At 42.2% G+C, this 25,708-nt stretch overlaps 1 protein-coding gene and 1 long non-coding RNA gene across 2 annotated transcripts; one reads left to right on the top strand and one right to left on the bottom strand.

Annotated features, from left to right (window-relative positions):
• Window positions 1–561: 561 nt before the first annotated feature.
• Window positions 562–23,005, top strand: GSR (glutathione-disulfide reductase). Its single transcript, XM_044418913.1, has 13 exons — window positions 562–1,122; window positions 4,593–4,619; window positions 6,248–6,336; window positions 7,914–7,983; window positions 10,198–10,345; window positions 13,399–13,453; window positions 14,333–14,432; window positions 16,478–16,564; window positions 17,785–17,946; window positions 18,813–18,924; window positions 20,116–20,247; window positions 22,101–22,234; window positions 22,604–23,005. The coding sequence occupies exons 1-13, from the start codon at window positions 562–564 to the stop codon at window positions 22,751–22,753; spliced, it is 1,827 nt and encodes a 608-aa protein (XP_044274848.1). The 3' UTR covers window positions 22,754–23,005.
• Window positions 23,006–23,847: 842 nt separating this feature from the next.
• On the bottom strand, window positions 23,848–25,702 carry LOC123017500. Its single transcript, XR_006413620.1, has 2 exons — window positions 25,295–25,702; window positions 23,848–24,502 (listed from the first exon to the last, which is right to left on the bottom strand). It is a non-coding gene; the product is annotated as an uncharacterized LOC123017500 (long non-coding RNA).
• Between the last annotated feature and the right edge of the window lie 6 nt (window positions 25,703–25,708).

The raw sequence follows: 25,708 nt of genomic DNA on the forward strand, positions 1-25,708 counted from the left end.
CTACTTTAGTAGAAAACTCCACCAGCTGCTCATCCCTGCCCGCATACTAGACCCTCGTAGTAGAAAGTTGCAATGCTCTGTATTATATTTTTGAAAGAGAAACTAAGCAAGTGTATTGGCAGGCCAGAAAGGACTCCCATTTACAGGTAAACCTGCAACAGAAACTATTAGCCCTTGCTACCGGATTCTGTACCATCCAAACATTTCACACATGAAAAGAAGCATGCTTATAATGGAAACCTGAAACAGAAAAGAATGGAAAATAGGGGTTAGTCAAGAGAATGAGAACATTCGAGGCTTCTCAAATGCTGATGTCAGATAATTCTCGAACTGAGCGCTGAAAGAAAAGTCTGGACGCGAGCTGCAAAAAACAAAGTTCCTGCAGACCAAAGCATTCAACCCCAGTTCCCCGGGTTGATTTCCCTCCTCTGAAGGGCACTGCCCGCTTGGCTGCGACTCTGCACTCCCGGCGCGATTACAGGGAAAGGGAAAGTCAAGCATGTCTTGAGCGACCATTCCTGGGAAAACGGGGCGTCTCGCTGCTTTAACGTAGCAGAGTCCATGGTGCAATTAGAGGCCGCGGAACAGAAACGGAGCACCAACCCAGCCCAGCCGTGGGAGACAGAGCAGCCCCATAGGTTCCGCCCCCAAAGCGCCTCGGGAGCAACATTTCCGAGCAGGCAGAGCACTGCCTTTGCATCTCCGCCCCCTCCCAGGCGTCCGTGGCTCCCTTCGCCGCCCGTCTGGCAGAGTGGCTGGCGGCGCGGCCAACCAGAGGCTGGAGAAGGGCTGCCGCCGGGCGAGGCGGGGCGAGGCCCCGGGGTGGCCCGCCCCCGGCTGCGTGCGCCTCGGGCGGCGAGCGCGGCGGCTCCTGGAGCGCCGGGCGAGGGGCGTGGGGAGGGCGGGATGCGGCTGCCGCGGCTTCGTGTCGCCACAGCCCTGCTCTTTCCTGCCCGGCGAGCCACCGCCATGGCGCAGCTCCGCGGCGCTTCCTCGTCCGCCGCGGCCTTCGACTACCTCGTGCTGGGGGGCGGCTCGGGCGGGCTGGCCAGTGCTCGGCGCGCGGCGGAGTTCGGCGCGCGGGTGGCCGTGGTCGAAAGAGGGCCGCTCGGGGGCACCTGCGTGAGTCGTGGGGCGCGGGCGGCGGCCGGCGGCGGGAGGGAGCGGCGCGCCTCCCTTTGCACGCTCCTTGAGGAGCGAGCGAGTCCTCTGGAAGGGCCTTGGACTTCATTTGGCAGGGAGGGACTCTGCGTTAGCCCGCCGCACCACCAGTAGCGCGGAGCCTGGTGGCACCTTAGGGCGCAATCCTATACCTCTTCAGTCAAATCCTGCAACTCAGCTTTCCGGAGCCAGCAGGAGGAAGAATGGAAAGTGTGTCGGCTGAACGCTGGGAGTTGTAGAACCCCTTTCTGTGTAAACGTGCAGACTTAAAAAAACTGACACATTTATGATAAAAGCTTTTGTGGATATTGCTTGCAACGTGAGATGGATAAATTCCACGCGATGAAGAGGCTAGCGTCCAGGAAACTTTATGCCAGGACAAATGTGTTAGTCTTTAAGCCCAGAAAAACACTGGTCCCCCCCCCTCCCCATGGACTGATGCTTCTTGATACTAATTTTGCTGCATAGGATGACCAAATGCAAAGGCTGTGATAGTAAGAGCAATAATCTGATTTTTACTGGCTTTCTGACATGAGTTACACCCTTCTTCTTGCCTCCCTCTTCCCGTTTGGGAGGAAGGAGAATAGAATGCGTACATGAGAGGGGTGCCAGCCTCTTATGTAGAAATGATGATTTGCATTTCAGGAAATGCTGTGCAGCTTTAGGATTCAGATAGGTTGAGAAAGAGACACTAAATAGCATTAATTTAGTCTTTCCTGGCAGCCGCTTTCTATTTCTTCCCCATGGTGGCTGAGAATGCTGGAAGTTTTAGATTTTTTTTCTGTTTAAACATGACTGCAATTGCACCCTAAATTTTGCATCTACTGAAAGCTGCTGTTCCATTATTGTTAGATGGGAACAAAAATGGTTTATTTCTTAGAGCTCTGTATCACCCTTTAACAAAAGTTCTCTGTTGTAAACACTTTCATTTAACAGAAAAGTTGCATTTCTTGGTGATACGGACTTGTCTATATTTAGGATTTTGGCTCTGAGGGCCTTTCGTGTGTGAATGACACCAGGTAGAGTTTGCCCTCACTGTAATGTCCTTTTACATTTTTCCATTGGAATGAATGGCAACTGTTAAACGTAGATGACAAAGTGAAGGGGAGGTGTCCATGTGGGGACTCTGCAAGGTTGGGAACTAAAGTTACTTCCCACAAATATTTTTGCTATGGAAAATATGGATGCAATTTAGTCTGCTTTTTAATGCATATTTATTTAAATTATGTTTATCCCACTGTTCAACCAAGTAGGCTTCTTTTATTTATTTATTTAGTAAACTTCTATGCTGCCCCATTCGCCAAAGCCTTGGGGCGGCTTACAACAATAAATACATATAATCTGGAGTAGTTTGCATATAATCAGTAAAATAAGACACTGTGGCTTGTAAACTAAAGACATGACATGAAAGGATAAAGGAATGAGAAGAGAAATGAAGGAGAAAATATTGCTCAACAGGACTGGTGGAATGAATGGCCTCATTTCCCAGTCATCCTGGGCCCTTTCTTTTCCCCTCTTACTTCTCTATAGCACTATCAGTGGGTATTGCACTTTATTAAGCCAAAAAAAAAAAGGGTCCCTGTTTTCAAGGAACTTGTAACCTTTATTTCAGCAATGGAGGCGACAAGAGTAGCAATTTAATAATCATGAATTATTTGTGTGTATTGCAGTATTTTGACTGTTTATTTCTTATGTAGCCAAAATTCTGGCAATAATAATAACTTGCTGTTATACAGAACAATAAAATGCAGTGCCAGACCTAAATTAATAATGCACAGAACTATTAATTCACAACAGAAGTGATTCTTGAACAGTTTGGGATCCAGTACTCAGACATCCTTACAACGTTTTAAGGTCGATGACTTATAATAACCATATTACAAGGAATTGTACTGTGCAGATAAGGGAGAAGATCAAGGCACTGACTTGCTTATGGGAGTCTTAAACTGAGCGATTCCCAGCTTAGATTAACTGCTATGTTATAACAGAACCTTAATAGTTTCACAGAAGAGGGAATTTGGGCATGTGCGTCTTGTCACACTAAGATGCCTTTTCTACAGAGCTATTAGAAGTACAGGATACTTCCTCTCAAGTGGTTTCTGTGTTTAGAACACTTGCTTGTAGTATACTTTTGTATATGGAGCAGGGAAGCCTTTTGGCCTGCTGCTGTCCAAGGGGCCGCCTCATAAAAAGTAGGTGAAATGCTTGCTAATGTTTTTTGTAGAAAGGCTGTTGTAGCTTTAAGATTTACCCAGCAGACAAAAGTTCAATGCAGTTTCTAATAATTGGTATGCCATGAAAAACATTGCCAGGCAGGTGTTAAAGGCAAGTGAGTCTTCCCTTCTGCCCTCCTTGGGTCATTTTGTTTGGGGATAAGAATAGGGCCATGGATAAGCTGCCCGGCTCAAAATTCCAGCATCATGTAATAGAGCATAAGTGCCATTTATTTACTTTATTGGTTTTTTTGTCCCGCTTTTTATCCGGTACATAAAATGGCTAATACACAATGGATCAACAAAACGTGAAAACATAGAATTCTGCACAAATGTAATGAAAAGATAAAACCACCTGTTAAATTAAAAGCAAAAAAGTAGCAACTAAAAGACTGAAATGCAACATTAAATGGACACCTTTTAAAGTCTTCCAGCAATTGCTAAAGTCTCAGAATTGGATTGATTATTTGTAAAGATTCTCTTTAAAGTGAAAGAAAGGAGCAGAGGACATCAACCAAAAGACACTCCCATTATTTAAAAATACTATTAATACACATTTTAACCAGATCTGAATATCTGTTTATTATATTTCATTTCCTGTCCTTTAGAAAACTCAGAAAGCTCAGACATTCAACAGTCCGCTATTTAGGTGCTAACCAAGTGGATACCTGCTTAGTTTAGTACTGAAGTGATGTGGCAATCTATCTTAATGAAAGCCGTTTTCCATTACCCCATCATGAACAGAAAAGGTACCTAGGATGAGGTTTTGCAGAGTGGAACTGGTTTGTTTCCTAAAATTCCAGGCACCAAAGCCGGAAAATAGGTTTTGGTTCTGCTCCAACAGTGTCCCCAGGTTTGCCCTTGGGGAATACTTGCAAATTATTTCTGTGGGGAAAACTAAGGCACTGTACTTGGGCACTGGGTGTTAAAGGACACCTTTTCCCTTCCAATCCTTTCACTAGACATCTAGGGCTTTTGCAGGCACGTTGTAGTGTCTCTCTGCTTTGTGCACAGTAAAGCAATGACCTGGAAAGATGCCTTGCAGTTGGCAGGATTTTCTTCACCCTATGCCAACACCTGTCTTGATAATGCACATTTTGATATTGTAATTAATAACAACGATCACTCCATCAAAGAAGCTTCTAATCTGTGCATGATTTGTAAATACTTGGTTTTCTTAGAAGTGCTAGTATTTGACATGGTTTATTCTTTTCATAGGTGAACGTTGGATGTGTACCCAAAAAGGTAAAGCAACAAAACAATCAAATCTTTTAACATGTTATATGTGGTGCTATGAATCAATCTTTTAAAAAAAACCTTGCTGCTATTATCGCTCAAGGAAGTGAAAACTGAGTGAGCCTAACTTGCTGGGAATCTACTAAGATTTTGTCTGAGGTTCATATGTGTGCCCCCAAATTGGTATATAAAACAAGTATTTTAAAAAGAGTTTTACCATTTAAGTTTGCCTTCCAGATAAGTACAAGGAAATTAACATACTGCCCCCCCCCCCCCACGCAAGCCTGCTTCCCTGTTTAACCTGTTACCTTGTGTCACAGCCAGAACATTTAACACTGTGCCGGCATGTTTCTTGCCCTGAAGGAATGGCTGCTAGTTCTTTTGGATGACTAATTTCAAGACTTTTTCATTCTGAGCCAAGTTACACTGCAGTGTACAGAACAAATGTTACTTATACCGGGTTGCAGCGGTGCTTTCTTTCTACAAGTACAAATTAACTACTCCCACCTACAGTTATCCTTACACGAGTGTCTAGTCCAGTCCTTTGATTTTGCTTGTGCAAGGTACTGCTCAAACTCTTCTGCAAATAATAAAAACTAGGCATTGCCAAACTCATTATGACTGAATTAGACTAGGTGTTGCTTTCACTTATTCTGAAAGCACTTATGGATCCAACTTGTTAAATGATATCATTTCTTGCCATTTACACACTAGCAAAATATTAAATATAATCCAGAACTAACACAAGCAACACATGGTGCAATGAAGTTGTAATGAGTTGTACAATCGCTTGCACAAATAGAATCAAAATATTGGATTGGATACTCGCACAAGAAAAAAGGTTACTCAGATGGTAGGGTTTGCAATAGAAACGAATGGAATGACACCGCTGGATACAGTTCATTATTTCTAAAATGTGCATTTTCCATTAACATGCCTGAACATGTCTAAAATGATACAAAACGCTACACTAAAGGCAAAAAAAATAACTTAGGATGGTAGAACCTCAGCCCCACTTCTGTTGATGGAAGAGGGGTTTTTAAACCTATTAACCTAGCAAATGTGTGGAATTGTTCTTGATAAAAATTCCTGTCACTAACAGAGGATGACTTGTACAAAGATTGTGCAAAGACTGTGCCTAACTTGATTTAGGCAAGTTAAATGAGAATGGTCAGTACAGCAGACCTTAATTTGTGCCTTGCAATTTTTTTTAAGTTTTCTAGGAACACTTGTGCCAGAAATGGGTGGCTTAAAATAGTTCAAAAGAAAAGTCCAGCAGATGCCACGTTCGAAGCCCCCAAGTGCTTCTCCTTGCTTAGGTCTTTTTCCCTTAAGGCACAGAACAACATTTTATAGCCCAGGGTTGAATTTAATATACAGGGTGTGGCTTGTTGGGGTGATGTTTATCATCTGCTGAGGAATGTGAAAGAGCTTGTGAAGCATTTGGCATAGTGTGATATATGTCTGGTGGGTTAGTTTGGTGGAGCAGAGGTTGTGTGTGCCGGATGGCCCAAACCACTGTCCCCAGGTTCAATCCTTACGCATGGCACCTCTTTCCCCATATAAAAGGATTTTACCCAGTTTGTTCTGCATAAGAGAGCTTTTCATTTTGGTTGTTTTTACATTAAATTAAACAGGTGATGTGGAATACTGCTGTCCATTCTGAATTTCTCCATGATCATGCGGATTATGGCTTTGAAATATCTGATGTAAAGTTTAAATGGCGGTAAGTGAGGTCAAAATCTGGAGTACCTGTGGTTTAAATAAGCAAGCACTCTCCAAATCTAAACACACATGATCAAATGTGCAATGCTAATAATATAACACTTAGTTTAAAACCTAATTGCCCTTTTACTGGTTGCATATATGATACCTTGAAGGGGCTGCACAGTTTGGCATAATGGAGCTGTTTGCCTGCATTTGAAGGGGATTTCACTTAGATGTTGCAGATGATTCAAAAGTCTAGTTTGTGTTTGTATCTTCATTCATAAGTTCTTGCAGGGACCCATCTCTTTTTATGGAGTAATCTGATTGGTCTAGGTTCACACATCATGATGGCAATTCATAGGTTATATAACCCAAGAATTGTCAAGGATGGGTGGCGCGTGCAAGCCAATCTCAATTAACAACCCAGGAAGACCCCACCCCATTCTTGCATTCTTTTGTGATGTGGAAATCCAGGACCTATGCGTGGTTTATGGGTTAGCAAGACAGTAAATTCAAATGGGAATTGAGCAGCTCATATACTACTTATCCCCACAACTCAGGAATTGCTGCTGTAATATGCGAACAAGGGTGATCAGGAAAAAAGTTTGTTTAAAAGCTGTATAGCTGGTGAAGAAGGCTAAATATTTATGTGATACTCATTCGCACATCAGGCTCTCCCTTCTGGTCATGGCACCATAGTGTATGGAGATAGGAATCTGTCACTTGTGCTGTGAGTTTTAGTGGTAGGTGCGCATCCTGTGAAAAGGACCCAACTGAAGAATTTCTGATGGGACACACACATTTAGATAGCCAGATTTCTGTGTAGTAAACATAGAAGTAAAATCCCAATCCTTTTCTTTCACTGCTTTAATGTTTACTTCTCGGAAACTCAACCATTTAAACACAAGGTTAACAATTTACCTAGCTCCAGATTTTAAACAGGGTTAAGCCTGACCAAATGCAGGAAATGCAGACCTGATGAATAGGATGCAGTCCGCTTGGAAATTCTTAGAGGCTTTTCTCACTGAAATGAACTGGAGATGGGCACAAGATGTATCTTTTGCATTGCAGCAGCAGAGCCAGCGGTGGAAAGAATCCTCCACAGCTAAAAAGTTAGTTTTTAGTCAATAGATTGACATGTATGAAGTTATTGCTTGGACCCTGCTTTGAGATTATGTTGCAATGCAAAATGGAAAATAAATTTCTTAAACAAAATTAAATAAATAACTAAAAACTGGATTTACTGTATTGTGCCTGACTTTTATAAGCTGCTCTCTCTGGATGTGTGAAATACCTTATTTTTATTGTGCGTTAAATCTGATATACACGATTCTGCAAATTTATTTGATTTTCTGTGTAGCATTTTCATCTAACCGAAGAGACTGCTGTGGGAGGGAGAGCATAAGGAAAGCTTTGTACAGGCAGAAGATTTAAGCTGGATCAACAGCTCTGGACTCACTTCTGCCAGTGCAATTGATCCAGCTTAAATCTGAATCCAAGCTAGTAAGTTGGGATAAAAAAGGAGGTGCAAGTTTTGAAGTATGGTATTAGTGGCAAGAGAGAGAGCTTTGTGACATAAAACTTATTTTATTACAGAATAATTAAAGAAAAGCGTGATGCTTACGTAAAACGACTGAATGGGATCTATCAAAATAATTTGAACAAGGTTTGTAAACTATCCTATTCTGCACCTCCACCAATTTAAACTCTTTCCTTCTGCTGTACATTTGGTAAATTTCACAGTGGGCTGGTTTGCTCCTCAGGGCAATGCTAGCATTTCTTTAAAGTATGGATGGTTGGGCATGAGCAAGAACAAATAGACAGACTGCCTCCCATGCTTGTCACTTCCACCTCCAGTAAACAATCTACAATTCCCTCACTGGTAGGTTGTTACTATGGTAACAGAACCTGGGGAATCTGGGTCATGGGTCCCCAACATGGTGCCCACAGGCTCTATGACACCCGCAGAGAATTCCAGCAGGGTCCAGATAGTTCACCAGTTCCTGTTTCCTTCCAAAATGTATTTTTAATAAACACTCTGAAAATGGTTAAGGCACCAGGTTCTGCTTGTTCCCGAAGCTGCTGCTGATCAGCTATGTGGTGATCATGAAGAGAAAGGAAGAGTTGCTTCCTAGCCACATAGACCTTTCTCCTTAGAATCTCTCAACTCTTACTAGTTGTCTTCCCACCCCTTTTCTTACTGTTCCCTAACTTTTTTTCCTCCCCTTCTAGTCCCAAGCCTTGCTGCCTTTCCCCCACTCACCCCTTACTGTGACCCTCCTTTCCCCACCTCCTGCTGTTCTCCTGACCCTTTCTTTACCTTGCTGTTTCTCCCCACTTTCATCTTGCTCTCCCCCCCGCCTGGCTATTTTTCCCTTTCTCCCAACTTTTACCACACTGTTTCTCTTGCTTTTAGCCTTCAGCTTTGCTGTGTCTCTTGTTACTTCCCCTTCCATAGCCTTGTGCTTTTTCTTCTCTCATCCATTTCTCACTCTTCCTTCTCCAGCCTTGCTCTTTTGTCCTTCTTTCTCAGCCTTTTCGCTCATTCTGTGCGTACATGTACAGACACACAGAAAGTACCTTAATGCATGGGGGCTCTGATGACAGAGGAGGAGATAGGAGCTCCAGGTGCAAAATGAAGTGGCTGAGTCTGGGGCAAGGTAAGGAATATATTTTCTCTTCTTTGTGCCTGAGGACATTTCCCTTTCCCTTTCCGGCTAGGGAAAGGTGTGCATGTGCAATTTTATTTAGATCTACTCAGAAGTAATTCCCACTAAGCTCTGTGTAAGCTTGCATATGATTGCAACTGAAAATGGGCATTCTATTGTGCTTCCTTGCATTTGAGTATGTGAATTGACTTTGGAGATCATGCCCTTCCTCTACTTGTATTCAGTTTCTTGAAGTAGTTATTTTCTTTTGACTAGCTGCCATTATATGACTAGCCACATCTTCCATGCGAACCATTTTGTGGTGGTGTCTTAAATTCCCATATGGGCCCAAAAAGTTAAAGACCCCTGTTCTGACCCCTGAAGACCCATTGTATGGGTTAACTCTGGGTTGTTTTGACACATAAATAACCCAGAGTTCCTGGGTTCAGATGACACAGTAAAAGCCTATGAATGGGGTTATTATAAATTGTTAATTAAAAGTGGAAGTGCCAAGTGTGACAGAACCCTTGCTCACCCCTGCTAGATTTCAATAATGCATGGCTTGAATAATGCACGAACTGCCGATAGGTCCAAACCAGGTCAGTTTAAAAAACAGGGTCGCATTCTTGCTTTGGAACAACCACTGTTGGTGTGCGGAAATTTCTATTCTTTTAGAGCAAATTGGTTTAAAAGTGACTCCCTGTTTAGAATTCAACATAATGCATGCAGGCAATCAGAAAAAATTCTTGTGGTGTTGCACTGTCCCTTCTATTAGGGAGCCTTCTCCTTCTGTACATTGTAAATTTGCAGTGATGCTGTACCATTTTGGCTGTCATTGTTTCTCTAAATAATTCTGAGAATTTTCTAGTTCCCCCCACCCCCCCAAAAAAAGTTCTACACTGCTATGAATTCCTTTTATTAGAAATTGCTAGTTCCTTTAAGGATTTTGGGAAGGTGGAATAATGAGTTAGTCTGCACTATAAGTATGTTCTTAGTTCTTGGTTTCATTTTAGGAACTCATCTAGGGTATTGATCAAATATATATGAATGAACAAAAATAGCTTACCTGTTTACATAGATCAGAGAAAGAATAGATGGGAGAAGGATGCAGGTACCAATCATGTAATTCTAGGACAAAAGAGTCAGCTATAATATGATCTGAAGCCTGTTCTTTATCTGGTGTATGACCGAATGCATTGATTGGACCTTCAATCTGAATTTGATTTCACTAGGCTCATATAGAAACCATTATTGGCCATGCAACATTCACATCTGATCAGGAACCCACACTTGAAGTTGGTGGTAAAAAATACACTGCACCCCACATCCTGATTGCTACTGGTGGGCAGCCTCTGGTTCCCAGTGAAAGTGAGATACCAGGTAAGACTTTAATTGGTGTGTTTGTCCTATTTTTAGAGAGGGTCTCTGCTGAAGGCGGAGTTGACAGTTCAGCTCACTGCTTTAGAATCATCAAAAGGCTCCATGCTATATTACTTCATTTGTAACTTCAGCCCTTGGCAAATGCAGTAGCTTCTGCTCTCGAGGCTTCCCAGCGTGAGGGCCAGCCTTAGTGTTTATAACTTAATGCTGGGCATGTGGAACAGATCAGGGATTCTGAAAATGTTGTCTTACTGATGGTCTCTGATGTTGAGGATTCCCAAGATGGCTGCTTTGCAGGACCTTAACGTATAGGCTGAGGCCATTGTATCTAGGGCAGCGCAGGACTTCCTGGCCAGAGATGAGCCTCAAGACCTCATTTGCACATCCTGGGCAGTTCCTTGATGTATATCTGAGTGGAGGGCAAAGAAGCAAGAGGCTTGATGGTTAGAATGTAGGTGGGGGAAAGCTCCTGCTGGAGGGCATCTTGTAAAGCCTGTTATGAAGCGTGCTCTGTGCTAGTGAGGGTAGCAAAGAAGCATTTCTTTGGAACGTCATGGCATCTTGACAGGATTGCACAGGTGAGCTTTTCCAGGAGATAAGGGTCTTGCTGCAACCTGGCCCAGAAGAGAAGGTTGGTTGCACCCTCCGTAGCACACTGCAGTAAGTTTGCGCAACTGGTTCAGCTGATGTTCTGAACCGGTGTTTGGACAGAGCAATGGACTGGATGAGGGGCAGTAAATTAAGACTCAGTACGGATAAGTCGGAGATGCCTGGTGTGGCTGGCTTCTTTGACTGATTGAGTGGCAATCAGTCTATTCTGGAACAGGTTATATACTCCCACCTAAAGGGGAGAGGAGGGGAGAGGCGAGGAGAGGCGAGGAGAGGAGAGGAGAGAGAGGCATGGCATGGTCCCCACTTTAAGGAGCTTACAACCTCAGGGCTTGCATGAATGAGCTTACTGTGGGAATGAAATAATCACATTCTAGACAGGACATGCAATTTTAGTCTCCAGATTGACTCTGAGGGAAACTTGTTTTTCCTGCTGGCAGCAGAAAATATGTGTGTACAGTGCTGACTGGCCCAACCTATCAAATATGTGTGTACAGTGCTGACTGGCCCACTTTCCCCTCTTCTTTGGGTAGGGCTGGACAGTGCAAATCACAAAGTCGCTTGCCTTGCTCAGAACAGAAAAGTGTTCAGCTGCTCCAGTCAATCACTCAATTGGGCTGCTTGACTAAAGCACAGTAGAGGAGCTATAATTCATACTTATTTTGTAACCAGGAACAGGTTGTTTGAGGAGCAAGAGGGTGGAGAGGCAGAGCATTTTCTCCAACAGAAATCTTCCAGAGCCATTCCTGTTTCCGTGTATGTTTGTATTTTGGTTTGAAAAGGAACCAAAAAGTGGGGCAGGAAAAAGAGAGGGAAGGGTAATGTGGATAAGTGGAAGCAAATGCTGTTGCATGTATATGTCGTTTGGGGACAGGGACTTCAAGGGGTTAGGCTAGGGATGATGAAGTTCTGACCTGTGAGCCAGACACCAGCTGTAGGAGTTCCCCATCCAACCCTTCCGCTCCTTTCCTGGGCCCTGCTCCCTCTCCCTGGGATGCAGGAGCTGGTTTCTTCAAACTGCAGCTGATCAGAGAGAAGAGCTGTTTCTCTGCTGTGTACCAGAAAAGGCACCCTTTCTCAGTGCTCTGTAGCAAAAAGCTCCCATCTTCAATCAGAGATAAAAGCTTTTCCCTCCCAGGGAAAGAGGGTGGGGCCTGGGCAGAAAGATGCTTCATTAGCCTAATCTGCTTCTTAGGTTTGTCCTTCATGGGCATACCCTGCTTGCTTGTGAGCAAACCTGCAGAGGCTTGCATTGTTTCAGAGCAAACATGATGCTTATGCTTGCTTCTCAGTAGGCACAAAGAGGCTTGGTCTTTGGTATGCTATGTGAAACTGAAGGGTTTTTCCATTGACTCTTTTCCCATATCGGAATGCGGTTCTTGGACCAAAGAGGGTTAGGCTAAAGGCACAGGTGTGCCAGATAGGTGGTGTCTGTCTGATTTGGGGAGTTGCTGATCCCCGTTTGTGTCATAATAGGCCTCCACTAAGCTGTGCTTGGCTTACTAGCCGGCCCCCGTTTGTGCTTGCCCAAGACTGTTCCTCTCTCCCACCTCTTCAGCTAAGAACAGAGTGTTTTGGGAAGAATCACAGATTTCTCTGGTTTGATTTGAGGCATGGTGGTAGTAGGGAAAAGTGGATACAACCGTGCCCTTCCTTCTTCCCTGACACGCATACACAGGGGGAGAAGCTGGGGTTTCTCTGGAGAGGAAAAGAAGCCAAGCTGGGGACTCCTGTCCTTTTATGGATCCTCTAGGCTACTAAGCATGAGAGAGGATGCTGAAGGAGAGAAGATGGGAGCTTCTGGGCACCTTGCTCATGAGCAGGCAAGTGACTTTGTGGGGTCCTGGTGTCATGGTAGACAGGCAAGGGCAATGAGCTTGTGCATAACTTAAAACCTGCCCCAACTAATCAGGCAGCTGATTTGAGGGTTTTTGAATGGATTACACCCAACAGAGTCCTTCTGTCAGCAGAAGAGACATCAGAGGCAGATCAAATTTCTATTAGAATTCTGAAACAGATTTGGAAGGTGTGCAAAGGGGCTGAAGGATGAAGGGAAACTACCACTGAGTTAGTGGAAATCTGCTCATGTAACACTGAATTTAGTTCAGAAGTAATAAAAACTCTCTCTCCCTCTCCCTCTCCCTCTCCCTCTCCCTCTCCCTCTCTCTCTCATATATATACCAATCCTCGCCCTCTTGCAAATGTAACTCAGTGACAGACATGTTAATTTCTTTTGTATGTTTTAAGCCGTGTATTTTAAAAATGTGTGAAGGGGACTAATATGAAGGAATAAGTTGTCAGAAATGCTGAATATGTGTATGAGTTTGATCCATTTATTTACAAATCTAATGAATATTCAGACAAAAGTCCTGAGACATCTGCGAAGGGATGGGTGTAGAAAAGTTTTAAATAAATAAACAAATGTACTTTTCACTGCTTTGCAGGGGCAAGTTTTGGAATTACTAGTGATGGGTTCTTTGAACTTGAAGACTTGCCAAAGTAAGTTGCAGTCAGTTCAGGCCATTCTAGTGTGAACCTGTTTGTGATTTGCAACTTTGTAATGGAGCTTATTAGGTGAACAGAACATGCTGGTTATGAGTTATTGTCCCATATTTATATATATGTGCCACTCCTCAAAAGTGAAGTTTGAATAAGGAAAAAAGTCAGGCTAGTTAATATTTCACTTGCCATTGTCTGTCTTGATGCCTTTTTTCAGGATTAGGCAATATCGGAGTTATATAAGAATGCTCTTTATTCCCTTCAGTGTTTGATAGGCATATGATCCAGCCAAAGTTAAGTACTTTTAGTTCCATTAATTCTAGTGGAAGAGAGCTTAAGCATGTGATAATCTTTTGCACATTTACCTGGAAGTTGGCCTTTTTGACCCAGTCAGCAATATTTCTGAGAAGGCAAAAGCTTTTACCAGAAAAAGAGATATCAGTTAGCTCAGGATTCTTTATTGAACAGTTGTTGGACTGACTGATATTTCTTTGACTGACTGATATATTTCTTACTTTTGAGCTGCAGTTTGGACTAGGAGCAATCAGCATTGATTGCTTCTCTTTGATTCCAATTTACAGAGTGGTATTGGGCAAACTAGTTTTTAAAAATTCATTTTGCCTCCATATAAGACATTCAGGGCAGAATCATATTAACAGTTCAGGGTGTAAATCAAATGGAGAACATTTGGTCCTCCAGATGTGCTAGACTGCAACTCTCCATTATCTCCTGCCACTATCTAAGTTGGGACTCATAGGAGTGCAAATCCATTCACGTTTGGAGGCCTCAGGCTCATTCACCCTCTCTCTCACCCAGCATGTATTTAGAGCCGTGTGTGTGAGAGAGAGATGCCTCAAACTCCATAATTTTTTCTCTTAGGCGTAGTGTTGTTGTTGGCGCTGGATACATAGCTGTAGAGATTGCAGGTATCCTTGCAACCTTGGGTTCAAAGACTTCCTTACTGATACGTTATGATAAGGTAAGGCATACTCACTTACTTCTTCCTTGTGCTGAATTAATGCAGTGTGTTGAGCTGTGGGTGATAACAGAAGCAATACTAGGATTTGATTTGATTGGGATACTTGGTGGTTGGTAGCTGCATGCTCCAGGCCTGTGACCTAGCTGCTGTAACATGTGGACAGGATCCCGTTCTTACAACCACAGAGCAAGCATTATGATTTAACAGGATTGCACTATTATTGCACATGACAACTCAGAAGGGACCAAGCCGTGCCCCAGTGTTTATGCCATTGTTTAAACTGGAAGGGGCTTAAGCAGTATTCAAGATACCACTATTGCTTTGAAAATCTTGACTCTCTCAAGAGTTTATATTTAAGAGTGTTCGGAATCTAGCAGAGATCTTCAAAATATGGTAGAGTTGCAATTTATTACTTTTTAGAATAGGTCTGCCCTTGCCCCCACCCTCTCAGAATTGAGCTGGAAGTGTTCGCAGAGTCTAAAAAGCATCTGCTGGTCATGTTTGCGCCTCTGTGTGCATATCTACGGATATATTGTTTGTTCTGGTATGTATTTCTCTCTCTCCTGCTTATCTTTACATTTCTTCTGGTTGAAAGCATGCTCTGTGGCATGCTTGTGAATCTAAGAGCCAGTGGGGTGAAGTAACTGGTGTGTTGACAGTAGACATCGGGGGGGGGGGGGGGGCAAGGACAGATCTTCATTTATTCATAAAGGCAACTATGTTGCTTTGGCAACTTTGTTTTTTAGCCCAACTCACATAAGATACCCAGATATTTGTGACTGTAAAGGTTCCCATTTGTAATGCTTTACATTTTGGAACAGGTCAGGCAAGAGACTGTCAAATCTCCTTTAGTGACCAGTCTCAGATCTAGGCTTGGTCTGAAAGTGCATGATCGTTGCATGGGCAATTATGCAATAGAATTATTTAATTCTATTTAATTAATTAAATTATTTTTAATTAATAGAATTGTGACTATGCATGAATGCATAGGTAATTACTAGCTCTGTCCACCAATTAATGAAACCTTACTTGGCTGACAGACAAAACATGAATATAAATTCTAAATTTGTAGTGAAAATCAACATTTTAACAAAGCTAAAGGAGGAGAAGGAGGAGGAGAGTGCAAAAGTTGGCTTGAAACTCAACATTAAGAAAACTAAGATCATGGCATCTGGTCCTCTCACTTCCTGGCAAATAGATGGAGAAGAAATGGAGGTAGTGACAGATTTTATTTTCTTGGGCTCCAAGATCACCACAGACGGGGACTGCAGCCAAGAAAGACACTTGCTCCTAGGGAGGAAAGCTATGGCAAATCTAGACAGCATACTAAAAAGCAGAGACATCACCCTGCCAACAAAAGTGCATATAGTCAAGGCTATGGTTTTCCTAGTTGCAATGTACGGCTGTGAAAGCTGGACCATAAGGAAGGCTGAGCAATGAAGGACTGAGGCCTTTGAATTGTGGTGCTGGAGGAGACTCCTGTGAGTCCCTTGGACCGCAAGGCGATCAAACCGGTCAGTCCTAGAGATCAACCCTGACTGCTCCTTAGAAGGCCAGATCCTGAAGATGAAACTCAAATACTTTGGCAACCTAATGAGAAGGAAGGACTCCCTGGAGAAGAGCCTAATGCTGGGAACAATAGATGGCAAAAGAAGAAGGGGATGGCAGAGGATGAGGTGGCTAGATGGAGTCACTGAAGCAGTTGGTGTGAGCTTGAGTGGACTCCGGCGGATGGTGGAGGACAGGAAGGCCTGGAGGAATGTTGTCCATGGGGTCGTGATGGGTCAGACACGACTTCACAACTAACAACAACGACAATTAGAATCCAGTTATTGCAGAAGTACAGGCAGTGGGAGGATAAGAGGGAGGGAACGATAGCTTTGTAGGTTTAGGCCATGCTGCTGCTAAGAACCAGGGGTTTCCAGGCTTGTCGCTCAGACTTAAGTCATTCTGCTACACTAGCTCCAAAGAGGGGCAGGGTACTGTGTCCTTTTTCCATGTGGATGAGTAGCATCTTGGCACTAACAAAAGGATTTTTCTTACAGGTGCTGAGAAATTTTGATTCGATGATTAGTTCAAACTGCACCGAGCAGCTGGAACATGGTGGTGTAGAACTCTGGAAACACGCACAGGTATTATCTACCTACTACCTTCTTCTCCCTAACTTTGCATGCAGTGTTGGAGACATAAGCACATTTGTTTGCCAATGATTTCCTACTGGGGTGCCAGTTAAGCTTTACGTAGGCCTGCTAGAATTGATCTTGAATGCACAGTATTGCTGCTGTGTTAACCTGCTTCCCTTTAGAAGAAAGATTTGGGGGAAGCAGGACCCCTCCCAACTCCCTCTAGGTGGGAGGGTGTAGTGTGGGGCTAACCTTCTGCTAAAAGCTACGAGCATCCTGAGCCAGGCCACCTACCTTTGTGGCTTCCTTAAAAGATAGCACATCTTTCCCGCATCCCAAATCCACACAGCAGGAAAATCCTTTGAAATGCTTGGTTTGCCAGATTGGGCAAAGCATGCCACTTTTTATGAACACCTGGGTAGCTTTCCTTCTCAGGTTGGCAGGGTGAGAACATTAGTGCTTCTTGTATCTGTGGCCAACAAGTAATTGGTGAACCAAACCAGATGAAATAGAATTCTTTGTCCCTTTATCACTGAGCCCCTCCATTACTGCTCTGAAATGTGGCATCTTTTCCAGCCAAGGAGGAGGTGTACTGTACTCCCCAGTGGCCTGTAAGTCCCTGAGTAGCAATAAGTAGGCACTTTAGAGAGCACACAAAGAGAGCTTCTGCCTAATGGACCTACATTTAGGACTAAAGGAAGTTACTGGCCAAAGCATTTGTAGGGTCAGAAGTTGCCATCTCTGAGATTGGCATGCTTGCATAATCTATTTTTATACATAATTTATTTCAACGTTTATTTCCCCATTATCCAGCTTGTTAGAAACAGTGGAACAGTCTAAGCAGAATAAGCAAATCCTATCCTGTGAGCACCAGAAAATGTTTGGACAGCCCTTGGCTTCCTGAGATGTCAGCACACTTTTTCTTCAAAGCAAAGCAGATATTTTAAGGAAGCCGAGTTTTGTATCATACACAGTGAAACAGTGCTTTCATTACCTATAACTCAACAACATGTAGGACCTGGCAAATAACGGAGATTTTGCCCAAAAAATTTTGGATCTTTTTTGGATCTTACCAAAAAATTGACATAAACTATGTAATAGGAAAAATTTGATGGAAAAAATTGAGACTCACACCCAAAAATCCACTGTCGTATTACTGACACTTGGTGATGAGTGCAGTGTACTGTTTTGTGCTTTTATTTCTCAGTTGTTTGCTTCTTTCTCGACAGATCAAATCAGTCACAAAGTCATCTTCAGGACAGCTGGCAATAAATGTAGCATCCTCTCCTCCCAATCAGAAACCTACTTTTAGCACTATTGAAGATGTTGATTGCCTCTTGTGGGCCATTGGCAGAAAGCCAAACACAGAGGGGCTAAACCTTGACCAACTGGTGAGCAAGAATGATCTTGTCCTTTTGGCCCTAGATGGGGTATAAATGCACTGCATAGATAATTCAGGGTTATATTGTAGTTGGCATAATGTAATGATTAGGAACAGTATTTAATCAGTTAAAAGAGCTTGTGCATAACTTAAAACCTGCCCCAACTAATCAGGCGGCTGATTTGGGGTTTTTTGAATGGATTACACCCAACAGAGTCCTTCTGTCAGCAGAAAAGACATCAGAGGCAGATCAAATTCCTATTAGAATTCTGAAACAGACTTGGGAGGTGTGCAAAGGGGCTGAAGGATGAAGGGGAACTACCACAGAGTTAGTGGAAATCTGCTCATGTAACACTGAATTTAGTTCAGAAGTAATAAAAACTGTTGATGATACATCTCAACTTAAATAGTCCCCCTTTTATTTCACCAAGAGAATGCTAGAAGACATGCCTGCACTATAGTAGGATTATTGTTTCAGGGCTATTGTTTTTAATTTATGCAAACTAATAAACTGATTTAACCGAAGTCTAGATGACTAATCAAATGTTTTTAGTTTGTTGTGAGCTCATGGAACGTCAAATCCAGCCTGAGCGGCACCCTACAAGCTTTCAATGCTCCTCTTCCTACAATATTTCCCTAACCAACACTACTTAAAAAATATTTGAAAGACTTGAAAAACACTATTTAAAAGTTGAACAGGAAAATTAAGTCAGACAGCTCACTTCTTGAACTTACGATTAAAGCAAAGTGCATGATTCCTCTTTGAAATAGTTCCCTGCTTTTTTGTCCTGTTTCTTACTATTGCAAGGAGAGAAAGCCTCAGTACCATTTCCCAAGACCACAGCTTTGACCTTTAATTCTCCCTTTCAATTTCAGGGTGTGAAGGTAGATGGCATAGGTCACATTATTGTTGATGAGTTCCAGAATACCAGCAGGAAGGGGATATATGCTGTCGGAGATGTGTGTGGGAAAGCACTTCTTACGCCAGGTAACAGTATTTTTTTAAGTCGTATTGTGAAGTCTGTCAGGAATCTGTTTCAGATTCAGAAATATATATATGTTCATAGCTCCAAAAGATCTTTCCACACTATATAAATTGGGAATAAAAGTCCTAATGGGATTTAATGTAAAAAAAGGATATTTTTTTCTTTCTTTATGCATCACTTTATATTACCTTCATATTTGCACCGATGGTGTCTAAACTGGCTGTGGTTGTCAGTGGCTGCTAGTCACAAAGAATATATACCACCTCAATACCAGTAGTTGGGAAACAACACAGAAAAGGTCTGTTGTAGGGATGCTGGAGGGAGTGGGAATTGGTTGCTTGACTCCCCAGACTCTGGTCTGCTTGCAGTGGCCCAAAGTCTTGACTTCCGGGCATGTATGCCCTGTGTTGGTGGGGGGCTTGCCAGGAACCAAGCCCCACATGCTGCATGAGCAGCACTCTTGCACCCCACCTGCATCAGCCGTTGTGTTAATTGCACCTGATGTGGAAGATGGTTGCTGGTTGTACAGTCAGCATTCCCTGGGTGTCCACAGACTCCCTCTCAGCTCTGCTTGCCTTGCAAGACCAGGCTGAACACAAGAGGAAGTACTAGAGGAATGGATTCTGCTAGGGTTCATCCAAAGCCTAGTCTGTTGTTCTCATGCCTTGCTTTTAGGCTTCCCATGGTATCAGGCTGGCCATTGTGGGAAGCAGAATGCTGCACCAGATGGGTCTTCTGTGTTGCTCATCAGAGTTGCTCCTATTTTCTTACAGAATGTATTTGATGCTATTGATAGAGGTTCCTGGCTTTTCTTACTGCCTTTTACTTTCTCAGTTCAAATGTATTCCTTTTGACATTTCTCTGCCAACCTTAAGGCAATACACTACAACAATGTTTGTGGGTTGGCTCGCATGTGCTGGAATCCTCCATATAGCTGTTTGGACAAGTTACAAACTCTGTAGTGTAAACCACCTGTCACAGGAACGTACGAAAGATAAAATTATAGGTGCAGTTCACATGAGAGGCCAGGGGAGTGATCCTGTGGTTACATTCATGAGGAGGAGGTAATGCATCAATTGCTAGGACCCTACAATTTCCCCATTGTAGTACATCTTTCCTCAGTATAAACTGCGTGCACAGGAGTGGATAATGGGCATTGCAATGTTCAATGGTATGGCATATTATTTTTACAGTTGCAATAGCGGCTGGAAGGAAACTGGCACATAGGCTTTTCGAAGGTAAAGAGGATTCTAAATTGGACTACAGCAACATTCCAACAGTGGTCTTCAGTCATCCACCGATTGGAACAGTGGGACTAACAGAAGGTAGGAGCTTGGCTCTCATCTGTTTGCTCGTGAGGTTCAGTGACCAACATATAAACGGCACTGTAACAAAACTGTTCGTGCTGGCCATAAATGGTGCCTTTGAACCATTGCTCTAGGAAAGTGGAGAGAGACATGTGGCCTGCCAGATGTTAGATTCCTGCTCTCATCTGATCTCAAGGAGCAGTCCAAATAATCCAGCATGATGAGAGTGTAGTCCAACAACATCCAAATGACCACCAGTTTTCATCCCCTGCTCAAGGACAAATTTACCTTGGCAAGGATTCACTTGTACGCTCACGAAACTTCTGTATTAAGTAGTAGCAAATGCTTGGCTTGGAGTAGCCCAATTTGTTAGAGCAAAACTTTCAATTAAATGTACACAGCTGTCAGAATTGGACATAGCGCGTTCACTTTATCGGAGGGAAGTCATGCCCATTAGTACTCCTATGTTCTCCTGGAGGGGTTTATCCACACCATTCCTCTGAGAGATGCTGCCCCACAGCAATAAGAAACACAACTCTGTCCTTCTGCCTGCTACACCCCCTGCTCCAAAATGTGTGTTCTGTAAAGCTATGTGCTTTTTAGGGAAGTCTGTCCATAGTCTCCTGGGTTGTCATGATGCATACCCCGTATCATGAATAAGGAACTACACTAAGGGCAGAATACGGAGAAACAGACTGGTTTTCCATAGGCAAAGGCATGTGTTCAATCTGTATGTAGAACATATCTTAAGGAAAGCTGCATTGGAATCAGAGGAAGGGGTGAAAATTGGTAGAACAGACATCACTGATTTAAGATAGACACAATGAAATAATGCCTGATAAAAGTAAAGAACAAAAGTAGGACTGCAGCTGAGTATTGAGAAAAGAAAACTATGTTCACAGAAGAATTACAGAACTTTATTAATAATGAAGAAATTAAAATCATGAAGGATTTCGTATACAGTAATACCTTGGTTCACAAACGCTTCTGTTCACGAACAATTTGGTTTGCAAACAGAAAGTTTGGCAGACTTTTGCTTCCGTTCGTGAACTCCGCAGCGGGTGATGAGCAGTCGCAGCCATCTTCCCTGCACCGTGTGTGCGTGTGGGGAAGATGGATGCATTCGTGTTCGCAGGAACACGAACACGGCCATCTTCCCCACTTTGACACGTGGCCGCATCCTCCACGCCAGAAAGTTGCCTCAAGCAAGGTTAGTGTTCTCTCTCTTCATACTGTACTGTACTGTACTTTGCTTCATATTTTTGTGGTTAAAAAATTACATAGGGTTCAGAACCTTGTTTACATTGAACCTTATGGGGAAATTTGACTTGGTTCGCATCCAGAATCGGTTTGCAACCAGAATTGTGGAACGAATTAAGTTCGTGAACCGAGGTACCACTGTAACTCGGCCTAGTCATCAGTTCAAAGGGAGACCACAGCCAAGATGGGACATAAGTTGGAGATGACACATAACACACCCTAGTAGCTATAGTTGTTACTCCAGGATATAACCACACAGATGTATTTAAATACATTTTAAAAACAATGATAATGAGGTGCATTACCCCTACAGCCAAGTTCCAGGTGTGTAGGGTTCATGGTCTTGGAGCCAAGACACTGATGGACAGCTCTGTCCTCTTTTTATTATAGGCAAGGAACTTTGCATAAGCAAGAGACAACATAGCCATCTGTGAGGGATGCTCCACTTGCATTAAGCAGAGGTAGTTTAAAATTAGTTTAACTTCCAACTTCCTTCCCAACTCTAATTCTCTAATACTTCAACAACTTCAAAAGAAGGCAAAAATTGTTTAAGCATGAACTTCCTTGGTTCTATATACTTGTATTTCTATCTTAGTATTTCTTTGTTCCAGCGGAAGCGATAGCTTTACACGGAGTAGAGAATGTGAAAACTTATACAACTTCATTTATCCCACTGTACCATGCTGTAACCAAAAGGAAAACTAAGTGTGTGATGAAACTTATCTGCGTCACTAAACAAGAGAAGGTGAGCAAAGAATGGAGGAATAAAGATTTTGTGACCAATGATCCAACAAGTTGTTCCCCTATAAATTCATTCTGACGAACATGAGGAAAGTAAGATAGAATGAAATGGATTTCACAAAGGATATTGGCAGTTAAACACTTTGCTAGATACCATTTGATGTCTTAAAAATTTGAGTTGCTCAAATAAGCAAATATGAAAACCAGAGTGCACCAAATGAAAATAAAATTTATCATACACACACCCATTTTTTCCTAATGTGGAAAGACAGGAGCTATTGAGGGGAAAAAAGTGTTTGCAACACTTCTGGCTTAAATATGAAATGTAATTGATGCCCTTTGTCTAATGTGTTTATGGTTCTCATGTTTTAAGGTGGTAGGACTTCACATGCAAGGGCTGGGATGTGATGAAATGCTCCAAGGCTTTGCAGTGGCTGTCAAAATGGGAGCAACGAAGGCTGACTTTGATCAGACTGTGGCCATTCACCCAACTTCTTCAGAAGAGCTGGTTACCCTTCGTTGAAAAGGCGCATGTGCCTGGTGCTTACAGAAATGTTTTGTGAAATGGGTAAGGACTAATCTTTACAGAGTTGTATAAAAAAATTTCTTCTGAACTCAAAGCTAACATTTCAAGTGATATGGTTTTTTTTGTTTTTATACTGCTACTGAACAATGATGGACTTACTTATCTGTGGATAAGTACCAGAAAATGAATGCTGTGGGTGAGACCTATGTACTTGGTCATAATCAATATCAATAAAGTAATTCAAATCAGTGTACTTGCTAATTATTTGTGATGGAACATCCATTTGGTTTTCAAATAAGCTTGATTTTCAGCAGTGACCTTTCAGTAAACTGCACTCATCCTTTGCATTTAACCAATTAGGAAGAACTGATGTAAGAACGGAAGAACTTAGTACACCCTGGGACCAAGTATGATGGAAAAATAGGCAGAGTTACAACTGCAGCCACAATCAACAATATATTTCTAGTTTTGCGTAATTTGGTCTGATCCTCATAAAGGAATAAGGTGTACAAGGCACTAAATTTCTCTGCCATCTGCCCCAGGCAGCCTTATCCTGCCGTTCTTCTAGATACAGCGTCCAGCAAACGAATATCTTTGCAACCCGTAGAAACCAGACAGATTTTAATTGCATGAAGCTAGTTCTGCAGTGAATGCATTCCCATTCTGCCAGTGACGAGGGAAAGCGGGAGAAATGTCTGCCGGGGAGCTAAGTGGATGTGTTTAGTTTAGGATGACATTTTTTCTTCAACTGTTACTAAGTCCTGTTTAGTAATTTCTGTGTTCAACATGAATACATGTATTCATGTATACATGAATTCTTACAAATACTCAGATCTTTTTAATCACAAGATGAGATCAACTAGTAAAAGATGTTCTTAGAAATGTTGTTATTCTCTTTATTCCAACATGAAACTGATATCAGCAATCTCTTGCTACATTTGTGGAGTTTTTAGAACAAGCACAGTGGTGTTTATAAGTGTTTTCTCTGGAGGTTTAATAAACAAGCTATAAAGTAGTAGCATGACAACTGATCATCTCTTGCAGTTAGTGTGTGTGGGAAACAAATTGTTCTATTTTAGCATACCCATCTGTTTGGAATAATGATCTGCAAGTTTATTTGTTTAAATACATCAAATTAAGATGCAAGCACTTTCATAACAAATATACAGAAAAAAGGGATCAACACAGAACAGTAATCTAGTTTAAATGGAGGGAAAGCTTATGACAACATACTCCCAAAAGGATTTTTTTCTCCAGTTACTTATGTCAATAAAATAAGAGGGCAATAGGCTTTATAGGGAGTTAGTTTGTGCATTTTCCTTAGATTTCAAAATGTTAATACATGCCAGTTAAACACTACAACTAAAATGTACAAGTAAGCATAAAGGGAGATGAGAATTAGTTACCTTTCCTCTCTGAACAGTCCAGAAGAAAACAATTACTACAGTTACAGCAGGCAAACTGGCTGTTGGACTGGTTGATAAAGGACTGATTAGTATACTGAAGTCAGTCTTAAGTTGTGCTCAAAGCTGCTCATCCTCATTATGGCACAGTTTGGTCCATGAAGAGGCTTTATGCTCAGACAGACCTCGACTTTTATCACATAAATTGTTGCTTTTCAAAAAAATGCAGGTCTACTACCACTGCTCAAGGCCAGGCCAAGGAGGAGGCTTTTATAGGAAGTAGTCTGGGGTACGCCGAGTAACGTGAGGCTCTCCACGACGAGGCGCTGGATCAAACTGAAGGCTGTCAGAATGAAAAAGGCAGTTATGTGATTAGTCTTCAGCTGATACATTTGTATTAATAACCAAACTCCTATACCACCTTGTGAATGTAATTCCTGTTGCAGGACATCAAGTCAATGAAAATATTTCAGGCTTTCCTGAGGCTCTGTAAGGATATGACAGAGCATAGTTGAGTATTTCACTAGGACTTTAAAAATGTGTGGGTGTTTGAATAGACTGGTTTTCCACTAAACTCGATGGGACATATGACAGAGAGAATTTCTGACTGGCAGTAATGAAATGTAAAAGGGGAAACAGTATTGCAAATTAACTGCAACAAGAGAGAGCTTAATATTTTAGCCAGTGCTATTATCTACACTTCACTTTCTGTCTGGTTTCCAAGGATCCTGCAGTCACCACCTGATTCAAGAGATTTCTCCAACTCTAGCATTATGCAGGGACTAGTCTGAGGACTGATGCAGATGTCAGCTTCCACAAATGGCACCCTGCTGTTGGAAACGGCCATTGTTTGTTTAAAATTCTGTTCTAACTTTGTTATCTGTGCTAAACACTGATGAGAAGGGGAAGTTCTCTTCTTGAATCAATTGTTATCCTGCCCTATCAAGGCTTATATTTTTTTTCCCAACATCTAAGTTTCAAACTACTAATCTTTTCTTTGTCTTTCCTTTGATAAATTGTTTCTTGCCCTATCAGGCATTCCACAGTGTTCATATCACAAAATATTATACTTTCTGAACATAAACACAAAGGCAGAAAATTAGTTTTAAACAAATCCCCAAGTCTAATTTCTTACAAGGAATATTTTAAAGTGTCATCTAGTTCCATGATAGCAGCCTGGTTCCCACAGCGGTAACAGTAATTAGGTGCACTGAAAATGGTGACCACGTTCCGATCGTGACACCAGTTGTAGCCCTGCAGTGGGAGAAAGACCAATTTCAGTTAAAAGATTCAGTTCATGTCTTTAAAAATCCATTCTCTTTCTGCTCTGCTGCTAATGCAATCAGCTTTTAATGTACACTTATACTACCAAATGCCTACTGTTGACAGATTCCTTTAAGGGAAATAGGAAAGATGCTGTTGATTTATTTGTTTTCCCTTAAAGCTTGACATTCAAATTAGCATAAATCAGAATCAGTCGTATGTATTTCAGGATTGTTGGACAGATGAAGAAAGGCAGGTAGTAAAACCACTTACTTGTGACAAATGT

The sequence above is a fragment of the Varanus komodoensis genome, unplaced genomic scaffold, assembly GCF_004798865.1.
Source record: "Varanus komodoensis strain SLA01 unplaced genomic scaffold, ASM479886v1 scaffold94, whole genome shotgun sequence".
In the NCBI taxonomy this organism is placed as follows: domain Eukaryota; kingdom Metazoa; phylum Chordata; class Lepidosauria; order Squamata; family Varanidae; genus Varanus; species Varanus komodoensis.